Source organism: Balaenoptera acutorostrata, chromosome 3, assembly GCF_949987535.1.
Source record: "Balaenoptera acutorostrata chromosome 3, mBalAcu1.1, whole genome shotgun sequence".
NCBI classification, from domain to species: domain Eukaryota; kingdom Metazoa; phylum Chordata; class Mammalia; order Artiodactyla; family Balaenopteridae; genus Balaenoptera; species Balaenoptera acutorostrata.
In genome coordinates, this window is record NC_080066.1 from 34733434 (window position 1) to 34753027 (window position 19594).

The 19594-nt window shown below is 48.2% G+C and overlaps 1 protein-coding gene across 4 annotated transcripts in view; it reads left to right on the forward strand.

The window, feature by feature from the left end:
* The first annotated feature begins 9440 nt into the window (after window positions 1-9440).
* Window positions 9441-19594, forward strand: part of IL16 (interleukin 16) — a 112215-nt gene continuing 102061 nt past the window's right edge. For 3 of the 4 annotated variants that reach the window (XM_007194245.2, XM_007194246.2, XM_007194249.2), the window contains exon 1: window positions 9441-9668. In XM_007194245.2, the coding sequence (XP_007194307.2) occupies window positions 9629-9668 (40 nt within the window). In that variant the 5' untranslated portion in view covers window positions 9441-9628. The remainder of the gene's footprint in view (window positions 9669-19594) is intronic. The other variant, XM_028161922.2, reaches the window with a different exon arrangement.

The window sequence follows — 19594 nt, forward strand, 5'->3', positions numbered from 1 at the left end:
GTTGGCCGACCCTTTGGAGGCAGAGTCCACTGACCATGGGGTGTGGGCTCAGGCTGTTCAGAGACCCACGTGGGAGGAGAAGGGCTGGTGGAAACGAGGAGCAGCTGTATGAACAGCACGATGGCAACAAGAGGCCACAGAGAGGGGAGCCCAGATACGGGCCCTTCCCTTGGTTCCTTAGCTGCAAATGGAATCCTCGCAGAGGACGAGGACAGCAAATGATTAAGGTGTTGAGGACACAGGGTGGGGTGGTCAGGCTAGAGCAGTGGAAAGAAGAGGACAGGGGACAAGTGGCCCTAGCGGAGCAGTGTGCTGTGCCCACCGCAGACAGCGCAGGCCTGGAGATAGCCACCAAGAGGCAGGGGAACCGATGGCCTCCCTGGTAGTTCTCCTGCCTGTGTGACCCGTGTAGGGGGAAGGCGGTGTGAAGTGGTCTGAGAGGAGTTGGGAGGGCACCTTGGAGGGACTGAGACTGCCTTTGAGGTGATGCTTAATGCCACCTCCTCCATGAAGTCTAGTCTAGTGTGTTGTTACCACTGGGGCTCCTGTCCCCCCTTGAGCTCACTGCAGACCCTTAAGCCAGTCCAGTCTGCCCCCGCACTGTGTCCTCAGCTCCCGATGTCCTCCCACTCTGCCCTTTCGACACTGGCCTGGGGTCTGGTCTTGGCAACTTGGCTCTTGGGCTTCGCTTGAAAGTAAGCTCTGGCCTTTGGTGCCAACTCTCTGTACTTCAGACTGCCTTGGAGGGGACACCTGGCCTTGGGTGGAGGCTGGGGGTCTTTTGGGTTGGCGTCCATCCAAGCACATCCAGTTCCCCCTGGAAAGGTGGGATTCAGACAGTGGTCCTTTGTCTCCCTGGCTTAGCGCTCTGTCAGCCTCCGTCTCAGCATCCCCACTGAGCCGCGGCCTCCCCCAGGTCTCCCCAGCTGGACCACTGAGTAATTTCTCCACTGCAAGTCTAAACTCGCTCGACCTTCCAAATGGTGGGCTTATTACCTATCCACCCCCTCAAGGGAGAGCAAAGACATGACACCCCTGGGCTTACCACGGGGCTTTCATGTTGGTTCTGGTTCCCAAGTCATTCCTATGTCCCCCTCCTCCCCACTCACTGGGTCCCCTATTGCTTCCTGCATCCCTGCCTGGGCTGGTACTGGAGTGACTGTCCTTCTTGCTCCCTGTGCTACAGCCGACCGCCTGGCTGAAGCTCACTGGTCAGTCAGCCAGCCAGAGAGTGGCCGCTAGTATCTGTGGATAACTTGTTAGTTTCTTCCCTACCTTCTCGTCTAGGTTGGAGGAGATAATCAAGCTTTGATGAAGCATTCTGCAATGTGATGCTGACCACGCCTGCCTGAAGGACCTACTGTACAGCACAGGGAACTCTGCTCAATATTCTGTAACAACCTCAATGGGAAAAGAATTTGAAAAAGAATAGATACATGTATACGTATAACTGAATCCCGTTGTTGTACACCTGAAACGATCACAACATTGTTAATCAACTATACTCCAATATAAAATAAAAAGTTAAAAAGAGAAAAAGAGCTTTAACAAACAGAAAAGGGAAAAAAAGACAGGTTACAAACGTAACGTGACTAGTACAGTGCCTGACACAGAGTGAAGACTCAGGAAGTGGTCACTGTCATCATCACCACCATCACCATCCTCACCATCATCATCTCTGTCATCACCACCATCCTCCTCCTCCTCCTCGTTGTTCATTACAATTACTTGCATATAATCTCTCCATTTCCCACTGTCCAGGCCCAGTCTAGGTGATCATACCATCATATGGAACTCAATCAGGGCAGCTGGCAGCCAGTGTCTTGAAGTGAAGGGTCTGCTCCCAGAGCAGAGTAAGCATGCTTTATACCCAGAGAGAGAGAGAAGACAATCTGTAGACCAGGGAGTGAAGCCAGGGGCCCTGAAGCTTGGGGGTCACTGAGTTCAGTCCATCCATGGTCAGTCTTGAGTTGGGGAGGGATTACAAAGAAAGAGCAGGACGGGAGCCACAGGGGGCAGAGCTTGTGGGGAGGGAGACAGGAGCAGGAGCAGGCGGAGGGTGGCCTCATGAATGCTGGTGCCCCCTGAGATGATGATCATGTCCCACCAAGAGGTGGCTTGGGTCAGACCGGTGAGGACGGAAGAGGATGTTGCTGGAGAGCAGGCATTTGAGTCACCTGTGCTGGTACCCCCGCAGCCTGGTGTCTGGATCAGCACAGGTGCTTTGGAAATCCTGGCTGCCTTGAACTGACTACCTGATGCCAGGTATCATTGTGAGCTTCTTCCCTGTGGCCTGTGCTTATTTCTCAGTTGCTCTTGGGGACTCATATAGAGTCAACTTAATATTTGTGGAATTTTGTGTATCGGCTGTGGGTAAACATTGATACATATGTATGTGTGCGTGTGTATATGTAACACACACACACACACTGCAAAACCTTTGCAATGAGATAGGAAAAATCTTCCAGAATAAAGCCTTTATACCTCTGGGTCTGCAGAAAATATTTTATGATAAATTAAAAGTATAAGACGAGATATTTACAGATGTGCTTTCACAAGGACCAAGTGTGTGAAAGATTGCCAAAGCAAGTTCTATCCATCTCTGTGATTGCTGGGATGTCTCCCTGCTTGGGGAGATCCCATGGACAAAGGAGACTGACCAGGGCATCAATGGGCTTCTCTAGATCATCTTAGTGTGCAGTAGATTGGTCACTAAGGGTGGTTGAATGGGATTCTGGGGGCAGAGGAGTGGTGGGCATGGGTGGCCTGAGGACTCTCACATTTCTGTGATCCTCTGTCCTTGAGCCAGTCCTTTCTGCTCTAGGTCTCAGGATCTCCACGTGTGTGATGAGGGGGTTTCTTTAGGACTGCTGTTTTCCAGATGTGCTCATCAGAGCTCTAGCGGGCTGCTGAAGAGCAGTAAAGGGGGAGGCTGGGGGCCAGGATCACCCTGCTTTCAACCAGAACAACTGGTGTTGCTCTGATCTGTTTTATCTACTGATGTTCCATGTAAGCTGTTTGAAAAAAGGGATCTGGTCCTCCTAAAATGTGGATTAGCTCATCCCCAAGCCCTTCCACCTCCGACTTTCATGGTTCCATGACTATCCCACCCAAGGCTTGGAGTGGGTACTAAAGATCACTGTCTTCCCATCTGGGGACATGAGGGATTGGTTCTTTTCGTTGATGCAGTTATCAATTTAGTTCTTGATTGAGAAACTGTAATAGGTGTATTTCTTTTTTTTAATATTTTATTGAAGTATAGGTGATTTGCAATGTTGTGTTAATTTCTGCTGTACAGCAAAGTGATTCAGTTATACATATATATGTGTGTGTATATATATATATTCTTTTCCATTATGGTTTATCACAGGATATTGAATATAGTTCCCTGTGCTATATAGTAGGACCTTGTTTTTTATCCATCCTATATATACTAGTTTGCATCTGCTATTCTCAAACTCCCAATCCTCCCCTCTCCCACCCCTTCTCCCCCTTGGTAACCACAAGTCTGTTCTCTATGTCTGTGAGTCTGTTTGTTTCTTGTAGATATGTTCATTTGTGTCATGTTTTAGATTCCACATATAAGTGATATCATATGGCATTTGTCTTTCTCTTTCTGACTTACTTCACTTAGTATGATAAACTCTAGGTCCATCCATGTTGCTGCTAATGGCATGATTTCATTCTTCTTTATGGCTGAGTAATATTCCATTGTATATGTATATACCACATCTTCTTTATCCATGTAGTAGGCACATTTCTGGCCTTTACATGAGAATACCGGACACCTCACCTCCATTGTTTCTTAGTTCTGTGACCCCAGGCAAGCCTCTCAACTTCTCTGAGCATCCATTTCCACCTCTGTAAAAGGTGGGGAGCAATGAGGATTAAAGGATGCTATATGCGATAGGGTAGTTCTTTCCAATCTGAGAATGAGTGTGGACTGCCATTGTTAGGGACTTAATAGTTAAGCAGGCTCTGTGGTTTCCAGCTCTGTCACAGGTGACCTGATGGAATTTCAGCACTTTTTTCCTGAAATTTTTGATCACCCAATCTCCCAGTTTAGTCTGTATGTTTGCTCTTCTTTGAATGTTGTAGGAGGTTCAGTTTACCCTTAAAATGAATGTTTAAAAATTATAAAGCATTGTAAATATCAGAAATTGTCACAATAAGCCATCTCTATAATTTTCTGAGTGCAAAAGTAAAATTTAAAGGCAGTAAGCGTTTTAAAGTGAATGGGTTGGTTGAACAAGAGAATTGATTTTTAGGTGCATTTACCATCCACAGGGATAAAGGCATTTGGGTTAATGATTACACATGAGATTGAAAAATAGTTTACTGGCTTTCACTGAGCCACCCCAAGCTCCCTTGGGGTCACTGTCATGCAGGCTGTCACACGTCCCTCCATGCAGTGTGGCAGCCCCATCTGTGGGCACGTGTGGAGACAGTGCTGACCTCATCTGAGGATAGAACAGGCCACTTGCTGCTCTGGCCCTGGTGGAGAATGAAGAAGCAAAGCCTTAGAGGTTTGTGACCTTGGGGTGATGCCGGCAGACAATGGCTCAGCTTGTCCTTTGGTGTTAAATGTGACTTGACAATATCAGCAGGGAACCCAGATGCCCAGGCAAAGGGGAACGGGAGGATGAGGGCTGTGGAAGTTGGTCCCTGGGCTGCTTCAGGCCACGAATCCATTATGTAATAGGGCTTGGGGGAGCTGGACTTGTTTTGGGCTGTTCCGCTTTGGGAAGGGGCCCATGCTGGAACCTGGGGGCGGCAGTAGTGTGTGGCTTGGAAGAATGGAGCAGGGACAGGCCACAGAGCAGCCTTCAAGCTAAAGGCCCCTAAACTTGATGGAACATACAGTCAAGGGTAGGCTCCAGGTCCAGCAAGGAGTGGACAGGCCAGTCAACAGAAGCAAGAGGAAGGCTTGACAGACCCGGCCGATACATGGGGTCTGGGAAGACTCAGGGCTCATCCAGGCATAGCAGATCCTGCATCCACAGCAGTGAGCGTCCTCGTGGGCTCACCAGCCCAGCTCTCTGAGCCTCCGACAGCCTGGCTGCCTGGTCAGAATTGGCTCAGGACGGGGTAGGGCTCACTCTGTAACTGGAGGTGTCTTTGTTTATAACCCTGAGGGGCTGGGGGACACAGGGACCAGCCAGGGAAGGCGACCCTATCCTCTGAAGTAAGCGTGATCCAGAGGGCTTATTAAAAGTGTGTGTGTGTGTGTGGCGGAGGTGGAGGGCAAAGGGCAAAGGTCTAGGGTCACAGTACGGGGTCACTGCAGGTAGAGGCAGAGGCAGAGGACAAGAGGAGGACAGAGAGCTGGAACGTGGGGGTGCGGTGCTATCTCTCCCCAGGTGATTTGACCAGTAGGAGATAGGACCCCCCCCATTCTTTGTTGCAGACCCTGGGCAACAAAAAGATATCCTCTCAGTCACCTTATGCAGGGGAAGGATACCAAGAACAAGGCTTTATTTATAGGAAGAGGCCCGCACGAATGTGAGACCCCTCCATTATATTCCCTTATACTTTGCAGTCATATCTGCGATTGTAACATTCGACCCCCTCTTCATTCACTTGGGCTGGGGGTATCTTCTGAGAGTAAGGAGCTGTAAATGTATATATGTGTGTGTATATATAAATATATGTTCACAAACCTGTTCCTTTTGGAAAAATAAATTAGAAAAGAAATGAAAAGCACTCATAATTGTTCTCACTAGCCAGAGATAACCTCTATTTACATCTTGGCATCTACTAATAGACTATTTTCAGACAAAAGTCGTGTATAAACATGCAGTCTTCCTTATTTCTCTGTTGTTGAACTTAACTCTTAACCCCCCATGTCTGTGGATGATAGAAGATTGATTTTGCCAATCCAAAGTAAATTTAGTCATTCCTGGTTTACTCCTGATTTTACTCAGGTCTCCTCTGGGTACCTACTCAGCCAGTTGAGGGTCTCCCTGACTGGTTTCTATGTGATACGGTGGCGCTGGGGAAGGTGCACATGGTCCTTGGTCCCCTCGCTGAGACATTCACGGTAGAGGGAACCGGCCAGCCTCTCCTTTGTGCGAGAGGTTCCATCCCCACCATGTTGGCTGCCGAGGTATCTGGTTCTCTCATCACAAAGGTCACTCTGCTTCCTCCACACCCAACTGTCCAGAGCTCCTGGGTCAGCTGGGGCATTCAGGCATTCTGGGTACCTCTTCAAGGCACAGGGAACTTTCAGCTACACTCTCTCCTACCCAACTCTCCACCCTCCCATGGGAGACTCAGGGGACTGTCCCAGGATTTTGGTCTAACTCTCCCAGGTGGACATTTCCACTCCGAGTTGGCTCAGGACAGTCAAAGGAGGCTCTTTCCTCCCAGTATTTCAGGTAGAAAGTGGGACACAGGTCTCTGTGCTAGGTCTTGGCCCCAGTTTGTACTACCTGTGTGTCTCAGTGCCAGCCAGGAAGGGGCAGAAATGAGGGGCTCCTTCTCAGGCCCCAACCTGCAGTCTTTGAAACTCATCCTCTCTTCAGTTGGGCAGACTTTCATCATCTTTTAAATAAGAAAATAGCTTCTCTTATGTCTTCATACGTTTTCCCCAAATCTGTGGGTTTATGGTATAAATTTTGTGCTTTGTATCCTCCAGGCTTTGCTCTTTGTAACCAAAGCCAAGCTTCTGGCATTGAAGAAACAAACAAAATAAAAACAAATCCAAATGTGTTAGGTCCTATTGCTGCTGTAACCAATCACCACAAAATTAGGAACTTAAAACAATACAAAGTAGCTTATGTAGTTCTGGAGGTCAAAAGTCCAAAATGGGTCTCCCTGAGCTAAAATCAAAAGTGTTGGCAGAGGGCTTCCCTGGTGGCACAGTGGTTAAGAGTCCACCTGCCAGTGCAGGGGATCTGGGTTCGAGCCCTAGTCTGGGAGGATCCCACATGCCGCGGAGCAACTGGGCCCGTGAGCCACAACTACTGAGAACGTGTGCTGCAACTACTGAAGCCTGCATGCCTGTGCTCTGCAACAAGAGAAGCCACAGTAATGAGAAGCCCGCGCACCGCAACGAAGAGTAGCCCCTGCTCTCCACAGCTAGAGAAAGCCTGCGCGCAACAACGAAGACCCAACCCAGCCAAAAATAAATAAAATAAATAAATTTTTTAAAAAAAGTGTTGGCAGAGTTAACATTCCTTTCTGGAGACTGGAGGGGAGAATCCTTTCCCTTGCCTTTTCTAGCTTCTGAAGGCCTCCTACATCCTTGGCTTGTAGCCCCCTTCTCCATCATCAAAGACAGCAGTGTAGCTTCTTCAAGACTCTCTCTAACTCTGACCTCCTCCTCTGCCTCCCTCTCCCACTTTTAAGGACCCTTGTGATTTTATTGGGCCCACCTGGACAATCCAGGATAGTCCCTTTATTTTAAACTCATCTGATTAGTAACCTTAATTCCATCTGCAACCTTAATTCCCCCTTGCATGTAACATAACAAGTTCACAGGTCCGTGAGAACAGCATGTGAACACCTTTGGAGGGACAATTATTCCGCTTACCAGTCAAATAATAACTCCTTTGTCAAAGGCTTAATTCATATGCTCAAAAGCTATGACTCTCAAAAGTATAGTTTTTGTTACTGATTTAACAAAGTCTACTTAGGAGTTCCAAAGCCAATGACTTGACTTAAAAAAACAATTTTTTTTAAATTTAATAATGTTTCTATCATCCTATAGGTGATACAGATTGGAAGCTATTACTGTTCATTGACCTGTGGGGATAACATAATGGATATTGGAAAGCTCAATGGATGTTGGGAAGCTCATGAAGAAAAAAGAAACCCCTCAATTTTAGGTCTCCAAATTTAATCTTGTTTCATGTCTGTGGATCATACTACACAATCTGTGTTTGTAACCTGATTTAATTCACTTGAAAATGTAAAGCAGATATCTTTCTATGACAATAAGTCTTACTTTATTACATCATTTTAATTTCTGCAAAGTATTCCCCTATTTATCTAGCCGGCTTCCCATTGTTGCTGCTACTGGGTACCACTAGAACGCAAGGCCTGTTTCTGGCCCTCATAGTTCTGCGTGCATAGTATAGCTGCAGCATCCTGCAGGTTCATGATCTAGGCAGTTAGGTGGTTATTCAAAGCGAAGTAGAGCAGGCAGCAGAGAAGTGCCAGCTCTGGATCCCAACCCTCATCCTGGGGTAAGGATGACTCTCAGGGAGCTGTTCTGACTCCAGGTGCTGATAGCAGAGGTTTTTCTGGCACCTGCAGCACTGCCCTGAGAAATGATTATTTAAGGGATGTGAGGGGTGAGGAGGTGGGGGAGGGGTAGAGTGGTCACAGTGACCTGGAGGTGCTTTGATCAAGTGACGGTGATTCGAGACTATGAATGGTGAGAGTGACATTGGTCAGGGGGCCAAAGGCAGCCATGGCAGGGGCCCATCCCTGGAAGACCTGGGCCACTTGGCAGGGGACAGGTAACCCAGGCACTGGACCAGGCTCTGTCACGCTTGCTTCCCTGGTGACTTTTTCCCTCTCTATCAAACAGAGCAGCCTTTCCTCTCAGTCTGCTCTCACGTTGCTGCGTCCCGAAAACCATCACATTCTTCTGCAGCTTTCAGCTCTGAGTCTTTGCCCACTTATTGTATATTCTTTTGGTCTTTTTGGTGGGGGAATCCAAGGATTTATTTAACCCAGCAATCAAACTGGTCATTTAAAATAATAGTACATCTTGTCCAAGTCTAAAAATAAATCCCCCTGCTATGGGAAGGCTAGCAAGGGGAAGTTGGGTAGAGCAGGCTGCAAACGTTTTATAGCCCAGTTACCCAGGGCTTGAGCCCACTTTTCTTTCATCCCTCCTTGTCCTGACGTGGGCGGGAGTCAGAGCACCTTCTGTTTGTCTTGATTATAGACTCAGCCTCCACCTTCCCCCAAGCCCAACTGCCCTTCTCAGGACACAGGCTGCATTCACCATGCCTCGCCCTGCCCCAGCCCTTTGCAGATTTTATGAAAGGCGTTTTCACTTGGATTAAACAGGCACTGTGTTTGTGTGCGGCGTGTGTAAAGGAGAAAATGAATCACTTCGACTTCGGGCAAAAGGACTGGAGGTGTTGTGTTTGTCCTTCGCAATTACATAAACACACCAGAACCCATTAGAAAGAAAAAAAGATGTAGGGTGGAGAGGGGGAAAGCCGCGTTGAGGGCTTGGGATGATCTAACAAGTTTAGCACATTTCCCATACATTCGATCTCAGAAAGCGTGTTCTGCCCGCTCACAACAGACTCCGAGGCCAAGGGAAAGTTTGAGGTTTTACATTTCTGTTTGTGGTACCGGAAAAGGCTTATGATCTGAGGGCTTGATTCAGTGAAATAACATCGCCTTCTACACATTTGCTTCGCAAGGAGGGCAGGAGTTGGAAGCGACCGTTTGGAGATGTTAAAGATTTGCTGGCAGAGGGAAAGGGATTTTTTTTCCTCCCTCCCTGCCGAGGAAAAACAGTTCTAACTAGGAGTTATTTTGTAATTTTAACTCCCATTCAAATACTCCCAGCCCTAGAAGCTGCCGTTGATCCCCGGCGACTTCTTGATCCAGACTCAGGAGGGACCGGTCACGGCTCTCCCTCATCCCTGCAGCCCCCGTCATGAGTTTGCAGAAGAGACTCTTCCCTCGAAGGGAGAACGGTGAGTGAGGCTGCTTCTCAGGGGCTTCACGGGGAGGTGGGGATGGAGGGTTTGACTTTTTTTTTTGACACCCTCTCCGAGGTGTGGAAACCTAGGGAAGCATAATTTTGGTTATGCCGTGTGGTGTGGTGTGTGTGGTGTGTGTGTGTGTGTCTGTGTGTGTGCACGTGTGTGGTGCAGCGGGACACAGTCCCTCCCAGTCTGTCTGTGTTGTCCTCACAGAGGCTGGCTGAACGCTCACTAGGCTGCTTGGCGGAGGGGTGAGAGGTGGGTGTATCACAGGACCCCCCAAGGGGGATGAGAGTGAGCCCTGGCCAAGGCAGCTGCTTTCTACCTGCCCATTCTTCCTCTGTGAGTGGTCCTGGCAACGCCCAGGGGTGGGGAATATCAATATCTAAATGCCCAAAGCTGCCAGGGTCCCCATGGCAGGGCTCCGCTTCTAGCAGGATGCAGAACAGAAGGGAGAGCTGCTCAGCACCTGGGGGAGACCGGGAAGCAGGTCGCTGGAGCAGGGGGCCCCCTGAGCCTCATGGATCTGAGCCCTGGGAGGGGCGCCAGGTACCCTGGCCAGACTCCCTGCCTTGCTGCAGGTACAGCCCCGTGGATCAGATCGTTTCTTATGACAACCTCCTTCTTTTGCTCCAGAAGCATAAACAAACAGGCATCAGGGAAAAGGATTTTAACCCCTCAGCCCAGCTTTTAAAGTCAACACTTGGCAAAACTTCAGCTCTGTCGTAACTTTGGCATAAGAGAATAAACACGTGGTTTTCTTTAAAAAGGAGAGTAAGGCAAGTCAAAGGCACATTCTGACTTTTTCTGCTCCAGGAAGAGATGGCAGAGATGGCTAGAACCCTGGGATCCATTTGGTTAGGTTCTGTTAAAGAATTCTCTGAATTCTGAAGAAAGGCAGTGGAGCACAGGGGCCAAGAACCCGGGCTGTGGGGTCTGGCTACCGGGGACGGAATCTTGGCTCTGAGATGAACAGGCTAGCTGGTGTGGGGAAAGGTATTTAACCTCGCTATGGCTCGGTTTCCTCCTCTGCAAAACAGGGGTCATGAATTCCTACCACACAGGACTATAGAAGCAGTAAATGAGATGAAGCTGGTGAAATGGCCCGAGCAGCATCTGTGCGATACAGAGAACGTTTCTACCCTGAAAGCAGCTGCTCCCCTGTTCCCCTGTCATGACACAGGAACCCTCACAGAGCACCCAGCCCTTGGGGATGAAAGAAGGAGTTCTCGAGGGTCCCAAGTGGCCATGGCCTCCCTCTCTTGCAGAAGGTGGGCCAAGCTTCAGAGATAAAGTACAGGATACATTTTCTTACACTGGGGAATCTCTGAGGACTGGACTTGACCTGGTATTTTGTAGGTGCTTGATGTTTGCCGAAACCATTTTATTCATTTTTATTTCCATGGGGTCCTGCCACTTCCTTTCCCTGGCTGCATCACCGTCTTTGGTTGGGTTTCCCTGGTGTGTGTAGGAAGTTCACTGGAGAGTGTCCCTGGGCACCTGGGAGGGGTGAGGGAAGCAGAACTGGACTGAGGGAGGAGCTGGGCTGTGACGCTGCTCCAACACAAGCCTCAGCCAATGCAGCCGATCCCATGGGGCTTTGTACCCTTGCAATGACCCATCACTGCATGTGGGCTGCCCTGGGGAGAGGCCACTGCCTTCAGCTGAGGGTAAGTCCTGGAGAGAGGCTCCGCTCTGAGCTGTCCCAGGCAGCCTGTGTGCCAGCTGTGGGAATGAGTACTCAGTCCTGGGGCAGCAACCCACAGCATCACTCCTCGACGGTGATCAAGTCCCTTCTTTCCTCTGAGTTCAGCAGCTGGAAGGTTGGGGCTGCAATGCACGGACACCTGTTCAGTTACATTCTTACACACCATTGTGACCTCGGATAAGCCCCTTCCCGTATCCAGGACTCACTGTCGCTGTCTGTAAGGTGGATGGAAGGTGTTAAGGAGAGACGGTCTCTAAGAAACCTTCCAGCACTGCCTTTCCCCATGTGCAGATTCTGAGCATGTGACAAGGTGGTTGGTTGTACCCTCAGCAATAGTTGGGTCACGTGGTCTCCTCCACAGGTGCCTCCGTTCCTTCCGGCAGAAAATGGAATCAAGATACCTGGGGGCCCTTGTGAGTGCCCATGGCCAGCTGTCAGCAGGGAGGGGCTGGGCCTGTGAGATGCAGAGGGAGGGTCTGTGTAGGGCTGGAAGGCAGGGGGTGGGGTTTGAGGAGAATTCTGCTGTATGCTTCTCCCGCCTCACCCCTGCTTTTCTCCCCCAAAGCAAAGTAAAACCACATTGGACGCTGCCATCCATCTTTAATGGTAAAGAGCTATATAATATTGCCTGGGACAGGCATGGATGTAGCTGGCTTTATTTTATTGCCTTTCCCACCCCACCACCAATTTTCTATTTATTTTTCAATCTACAAAGAGTGAAGTCACTATCTCAAACACTTGGAATTCATTCTCAACAGATTATTTATTTAGAGCAGCAGTCTGCGCTTCAGGCATCGTGCTGGGCTCTGATGATCTGATGGGAGACTTGAGATAAACAATCATACAGGCATCAATATAATGACAAGAGGGTTAGTTTTTTTTGGAGTATAGTTGCTTTACAATGTTGTGTTAGTTTCTGCTGTACAGCAAAATGAATCAGCCACACATATACATATATTCCCTCTTTTGTGGATTTCCTTCCCACTTAGGTCACCACAGAGCACTGAGTAGAGTTCCCTGTGCTATACAGTCGGTTCTCATTAGTTATCTATTTTATACATAGCAGTGTATATATGTCAGTCCCAATCTCCCAATCCATCCCACCCCCACTTTCCCCCCTTGGTGTCCATACGTTTGTTCTCTACATCTGTGTCTCTATTTCTGCTTTGCAAATAAGTTCATCTGTACCATTTTTCTAGATTCCACACACATATGCGTTAATTTACAATATTTGTTTTTCTCTTTCTGACTGACTTCACTCTGTATGACAGACCAAAGAGGGTTAGTTGCTATGAGAGGCTCTAACCAGGGAACCGGCCTAGTCTAGTGGTCAGGGTGGGCCTCTCTGAGGAGGTACCCTTTGAGCTGTGTGCAGGTGTGTGGGAGTGAGGTCAGGTGCAGAGGTAGGGAAGCAAGCTCTAGGTAAAGAGAGCAGCATGCCGAAGAATAAGGATGAGAAAAGAGAACTGTCTCAAATCTTACGAGCTTAACTTTGTCACTGTGAGCTTTGTAAGCCTCCTTCCATCAGTCTGTTTTCCTTGCAGAATCTTTTAAAAAATCATCCTGGAGACTTGTTAGCTCAGGGGAAAAGAGATTTTGCTGGTGAGGCCAGGTCTCAACAGCCCTGTCTCCGTGTGTCAGCCGGTTCTCTCTGTTCCCCACATCTGGTGGCCAACCCCCGAGGGTGCCTCCTGGAAATCTCTCTGCAAATACTAGCACCTCCCTCCACCTGGGCGCGTTCAGCACCAGGCGCTGATTTAGGACCTTGATGGGCACTGACTCACTGCATCTTCCCCCCACAACCCTATGAGGCCAATGCCTTGTCTTTATCGTACAGGTGAGCAGAAATGAGGCCTGGGGAGCTTATGCAAATGGTGAGTGGCAGGACTGAGATTTGAACCCAGGGCAGGTCTGTTTCATTCTAAAGCTTGAGTTCTTAGCATGTGGCTGAAAAATAACAATAGTGATCCTGAGATACATACAGACTGATTCCCGTGCTGTCGTCTCCACTTGGGGTTAGGGTTCTCAGTTCCTGCAAAGTTTTCAGAACCATCACCATTATGGCCCCCACATTATCAACTCTTTAGCTTGCTTTCAGTTGTATTTTTTCCAAAATCTTATTAAAAACGTTCAAACATACAGGAAGGTGGAAAGAACTGTAGTCAACAAGCACATACCCACTATCTAGCTTCTACAAGTAACACTTCATTTGCCTTCTCACATGACCATCCACCCATCTATCCATGCACCCATGCATCCATCTTATTTTTTGAATCCATTTCCAAATAAGTTTCAGGCACCACTGCACTTCACTTCTAAACAGTTCAGCATGTATGTAATTAAATCAGGTTCAGGATTTGACTACTCTTCTTCTTTTAGGTAAAATTTACACACAGTGAAATGTACATATCTTATGTGTACCATTCGATTAATTGTGACAAACAGATACACCTGCGTAAGACAAACTCTTAGCATGGTGGGAACATTATTCTCACCCCAGAAAGCCCTTCCATGCCCCTTCTCAGTTGCTTTCAGTTTTTCCTAATAATATATAACATGTCACTAGATTTAAGGGCCTGGTTTAATAAAGTACAGAAGCTGCTTTGTCCTGCCTTGGCCGTGCGGGCAGAACCCTTGGTGGTAAAGGCCCCCAACTCTGCTGGGGAGGCCTCACTATGGGTTCAAGTGCAGATTTTGTCTGGGGTTTTGGGAGAAGGGAACAGCACCAAGCAGGTTTTGGGGGGCTGAGGGGAAGCAGATATAGTTAGTGGTGCAGACTGGGCATGGGCTTAGGTTGGGGCTCTGGGGTCTGTCAGTGGGTTTAGGCACAGGCCAGGATGGAGGAGATGGAGCAGGTGCCCTTTCATGGGAACTGGACCCTTGGGTGGCGGGGAGAGCCATGCCAAGGCTCTGTATATACTCATGTGTCCTAGGGCCTCACGGGGGGTCCCCACGGGGTCAGGGTGATAGGGACCAAGCTGTTTTCACTGGGGCTGCCATATATTTCCTGATGCAGTCCAAATGGGTCCAGGAATTGGAGCCAGTACGTGCATCTGTCACTGGGAAAATGGACACAGAAGCAACCAAAATGGGTACCGTGCAGTGTAGGGAGGATACGTTTCGAGTGTCTGAACAGGTGTGATGGAATGAGATGGAAATGGAGAGGGTCCAGACGCAGGGACTTCTGGCTCCTGCACCCTGCATTCTGTCCTTCCCACTGTGGATGGCGTCTGGGGCATCGCGGGCGGAGTGCTGCTGAAGGAAGGCAGCGCTGATACTTGTGGAAACACCACCGCACGTCAGGCAGTGACAGCATTCTTATTTAAGTCTTATAATCACACATGTTACAAAGGAGACATCTGCAGCTCAGAAGGGGGCGTGGCTTACCCCAGGTCACACAGCCAGTCAGCGGCAGCCTCGTGGTAAGAGCTCAGGCCTCTGGACTCCTGGACCAGTGCTCTTCCCGCACATACCCTGCAGTGGTGCGCATATGCATACCTGGGCATGCAGTCAGTTATATCCGTCTGTCTCTACGTCTATATTATATCTGCGGCTATGCATCTGACCACAAAGATCCCTCTCTCCCACCTTCCTCCTGCCTTTTTGCCCTGTTTCTTTTCTTCTTCTCATCTCTTCTTCTAACAGGTATTTAATATCCACTTTGTGCCAGGGACTGTGTAGGGCGAGAGAGAGAGAGAGAGGAGACACAGTCCCTGGCATCAAGGATCTCACAGTTACCAGGTAAGACCCAGATGAGAGAGCTTTGAGTGTACAGAAGGGCAGCTCCTTTTTCCATTCATCTGTTGATGGCCATTTAGGTTGCTTCCATGTCCTGGCTATATTTGGTACATATATACAATGGAGTATTACTCAGCCATAAAAAGGAACGAAATTGGGTCATTTGTAGAGATGTAAATGGACCTAGAGAGTGTCATACAGAGTGAAGTAAGTCAGAAAGAGAAAAACAAATATCGTATATTAATGCATATATGTGGAATCTAGAAAAATGGTACAGATGATCTTATTTGCAAAGCAGAAATAGAGACGTAGAGAACAAACACATGGATACCAAGGGGGAACGTCGGGTATGGGAGGAATTGGGAGATTGGGATCGACACATATACACTCTTGATACCATGTATAAAATAGATAACTAATGAAGACCTACTGCATAGCACCGGGAACTCTACTCAATGCACCGTGGTGACCTAAATGGGAAGGAAATCAAAAAAGAGGGGATATGTGTATACGTATGGCTGATTCACTTTGCTGTACAGCAGAAACTAACACAACATTGTGAAGCAACTCTACCTCAATAAAAATTAATTAAAAAAAAAAAGAAATTGCATTCTCCTCTCCACCAACCCCGCCCCCCCGAAAAAAGAAGGGCAGCTCCTGATTCCATCAGTGAGTTGGGAGGGAGGTGTCAGGGAAGACTTCCTGGAGGAGATGACTCTGAGCCAAACCTTGAAAAACACAGGAGAGCTGGCCGGGAAGCAGGGGCTCTGGGGGTTAGAAAGCGCAGTGTGTGCCGAGGCGCGGAGGTGGGAGAAGGCACGAAGAGTCTGGAGGAACTTCAAGCCCAGGGAGACAGACGAGTCTGCGACCTCGGGCAGGGACTGAACATTTTTACTTATTGAGTCAGTCATGTCACGACAATAACAAATGAAGAAAAGAAAGCAGGGATTTCTTCAAATTTAAAAATGTTGCTTTCTGATGCAAGGCAGGAAGCGGCGTTCCTCAGATAACTGTGTGGGCAGAAGGAGTGCAGGAGGGGTTCTGGCAGCCTCCCCGGCTGGCCAGGCTTGTTCCACCTCGGCTCTCCCCTTGTCCTGTGTGAACACGCTCTGGAGGGGGCCGGGCCCCCCGGCTGGGGGAGCTCCCGCATCCTGTAAGAGCCAGAAAAGACGGGGCACTTGACTGTCTCTACACCCTTGGACCGAACACACGGTTCCTGCCAAAATCTTACTGAGTGGAAACATCCCCAGCACCCTCTCCTCCCCCTGGGCGTGTCATTCATTAATACCTGGCCTTTTCTTGTGGCCTGGTGGAGGGGAAGCATGCTGTGCAAACCATCCTGATCCTGGCCTTGTAAAAGCACCGCCCAGACACCAATCCTTCCCTCCTGGTTTGGTGTTTAACCCTTTCTCAACCTCCCACCCTTGTGACTACACTGCCGAGGATGGGTAGGGATTTCCAGATTGCCCAACTTGGCATGGTTTATTCATTCAACGTTTATTCCAAGGGCCAGGATTGCCTGGACTTTGTTGTCAGATAACCTTGGGTTCAAAGGCTGGCTCCGTGCCTTGGGAAAGCCGTTTTACGGGCCCGTGCTTCCTCTTTCTCCCTTCCTCGTCCGGGAAATAAGGATAAGGAATGGCACGAACCCTACGATTAGAGCTGGGAGATAGATGCTGTGCTGTCAGTACTTAGTGCAGAGTCTGGCTCACAGCAAGTGCTGCACAAATGACAGTTCGTACTATTATTATTATTATTATTATTACTCTTTTTGTCCGCACCACGCAGCATGAGGGATTTTAGTTCCCCAACCAGAGATCGAACCTGTGTCCCCTGCAGTGGAAGCTCCGAGTCTCACCAGTGGACTGCCAGGGAAGTCCCAGTTGTTACTATTATTCATCAGTCAAGGTTCTGTATCTCCAAGTGTTTTTCTTCATCCCACAGCTATGAATTAAACCACGTGACTCCGCTTGTCCAATCCAAAGGGTTATTGGTGCTCTCAGAAATAAACTCTTTTCCCTTGCAGAGAACATTCTCACTCTGTCCCCATCAGTGATGTTGAGGAACTAGGAGAGAGGGTGTGAATATGTTTTTTAAGTTCCGTCTAAATCTGAGCCTAATCACATAAATTAGATGAAGAAAATGTCTGCCAGAGCTCTCTGTAAATGCTAAAATGCAAACGAGTGTAGAAGCTCATTACATGGCATTAGTCATTTATTTATTCATTCGGTTTGGGGTTGATTCATTCAGTAAGTGTTTACTGAGCCCTTCTGGAACATGCATGTCCTAGGGTTGGAGACCCTGCAGTGAACAAAGCTGGTGAATTCCTGTTTGGGGTGCTTGACTGTAGATGGGGCACAGATGTACAGACTAGAGACCGAATAGACTACAAGACACCTTCAGATGGTGACGAGTTCTATGAAGAAAAGGAGACGTGATGGGGAGTAGCTGGGGCCTAGTGTAGACTGGGTGGAGAGGAAAGGCCACATTTAGGATATCAAGGCAGGAAGGAGACAGCCATAGGAAGATCTGGAAGTGGGAAATTCCTGGAAGAGGAAACAGCTTGGACAAAAGCCTTTGAGTGACATGGGCTTGGCTTGTTCAGGAAAGGGAAGACTAAGAGGGGCAAAATCATGTAAGTCTTTCCGGACACGGTAAAGAATTTGGACTTTATTTTGAAAAAGCAATGCAAAGCCTTGGGGAGGAGTAGTGGGCGGGTCCAGGGCTTTTAAGGGCAGTGACACACTGCTCTGCATGCCACCATAATGGTAGATACATGATGTGATGCATTTGTCAAAGCCCATAGAATATGCAACCCAGAGAGCGAACCCTGATGTAACCTGTGGAATTTAATCACAATGTCTCAGTATTGATTTATCAATTGTAAGAATGTGCCACATTAATGCAGGATGTTAATAATAGGATAGACCGTGAGTGGAGCCTACAGGAACACTGTGTACTTTCTGGGCAATTTTTCTGTAAACTTAACACTGCTCTAAAAAAAATAAATCCTTTTTTTTTTTAAATAAAAAAAAATTGTTTCAAAAAGCAGTGCAAAGTCCTAGGAGGGTTTTATGTAGGTGAGGGCATGATCCATTTTATATTTTCAAAAAACCTACCTAGTTATTGTGTGGAAGTGGATTATGGAGGCCCAGTGAGGAAGGTGGGTGTGGTAACCGGGCAACAGGGAATGGTGGTCATGTTAGGACGGTGGCAGTGAAGATGGAGAGAAGAGGATGGATTTGGGATATCTTCTGGTAGGGCCAATGGGAATTGCTGATAAATTGGATGTGATGTGAGAAGAGAGAAGGAGGAGAGAGAAGGGGCAAATTGCAAATCAGAGAGAAGGAGGAATCCAGATCGAAGGGCTTATCCTGGCAGGCACTTTCCTGAGAGCTTTACAGTTATTACCACATTTAGTCTTACAGCAACCCTGTGAGGTAGGTCCTAGCGCAATAACCGTCCAATGGATGGGTAAGCCAGTCCACAGAGAGGTGCCCCTTCTTGCCCATAATTACGCACCTGGCCAGGGACAGACATGAGACATGAATCCAGGAATTCTGGCTTCAGAGCCCGTGTTCCTAACTCCTTGATACGGTTTTGTTTTGTTCTGTTTGTTTGTTTGTTTTTTTCGCTTGTGCAAATGAGTGGGTGATGATGGCGACTACCAAAGTATGGAAACCTGGGAGGAACAGACTTTATTGGGGGAAATCAAGAGTACTGTTTGATGGCATAAATTCTGAAATACCTGTTAAACTGTCAGAGGACATGTTAAGCAGATGGTAGGAAAAAAAAGAGTTTAGAACCCAGAGGAAAGCCCAAGGCTGGGATGGGAATTTGGGAGTTGTTGGCACATGCGCTGCTCATACACGCCCAAGGGACTGGCTGCCGTGGCTTGTTAGAATCGTATAATGTATTAGTGATGAAATATTACTTTGAAAGGATACAAGCCCAGAATGGACACAGTGTGAGACAGGAAGCCCAGAGGAAGAGCAACATGGCCTATAAGGAAGTCAGCTAGACTTGTCATATAAAGCAGAACCTTTGGTTTGAATCTGCATGTAATGTAGGGTGGCGGGAAGAAAGGAAGGGCTCTGGAGGAGCAGTCAGGAGACCAGCAGTTCCTGACTGCCTGACCTTGGCCGTGGCCATGCAACTTCCCTGGGCCTCAGTGTCTGCATCCATAAACGAGGGTGGATGATGAAACGGTAGAGTCCTGCCCTCAACCTTGTGTGATGTAAGTTGAAAGTGCTAAATAGGTCGAGGATATATTATCATTATAGTATGGTGTTCCATTTCTGGTTGGAACTGTTCAATTATATCCTGCATCATGACAGTACAGTTCTCCTGACCTAAAGTTCACAGCATAAGGAATCCCTGAGGATTTTCGAAGAATACTAGATGCCCCTGCTCAGAACTCTGAGCAGGCCGGTCAGTTTGTTGGATTCTTGTTCCCATTTTATACAGGAGG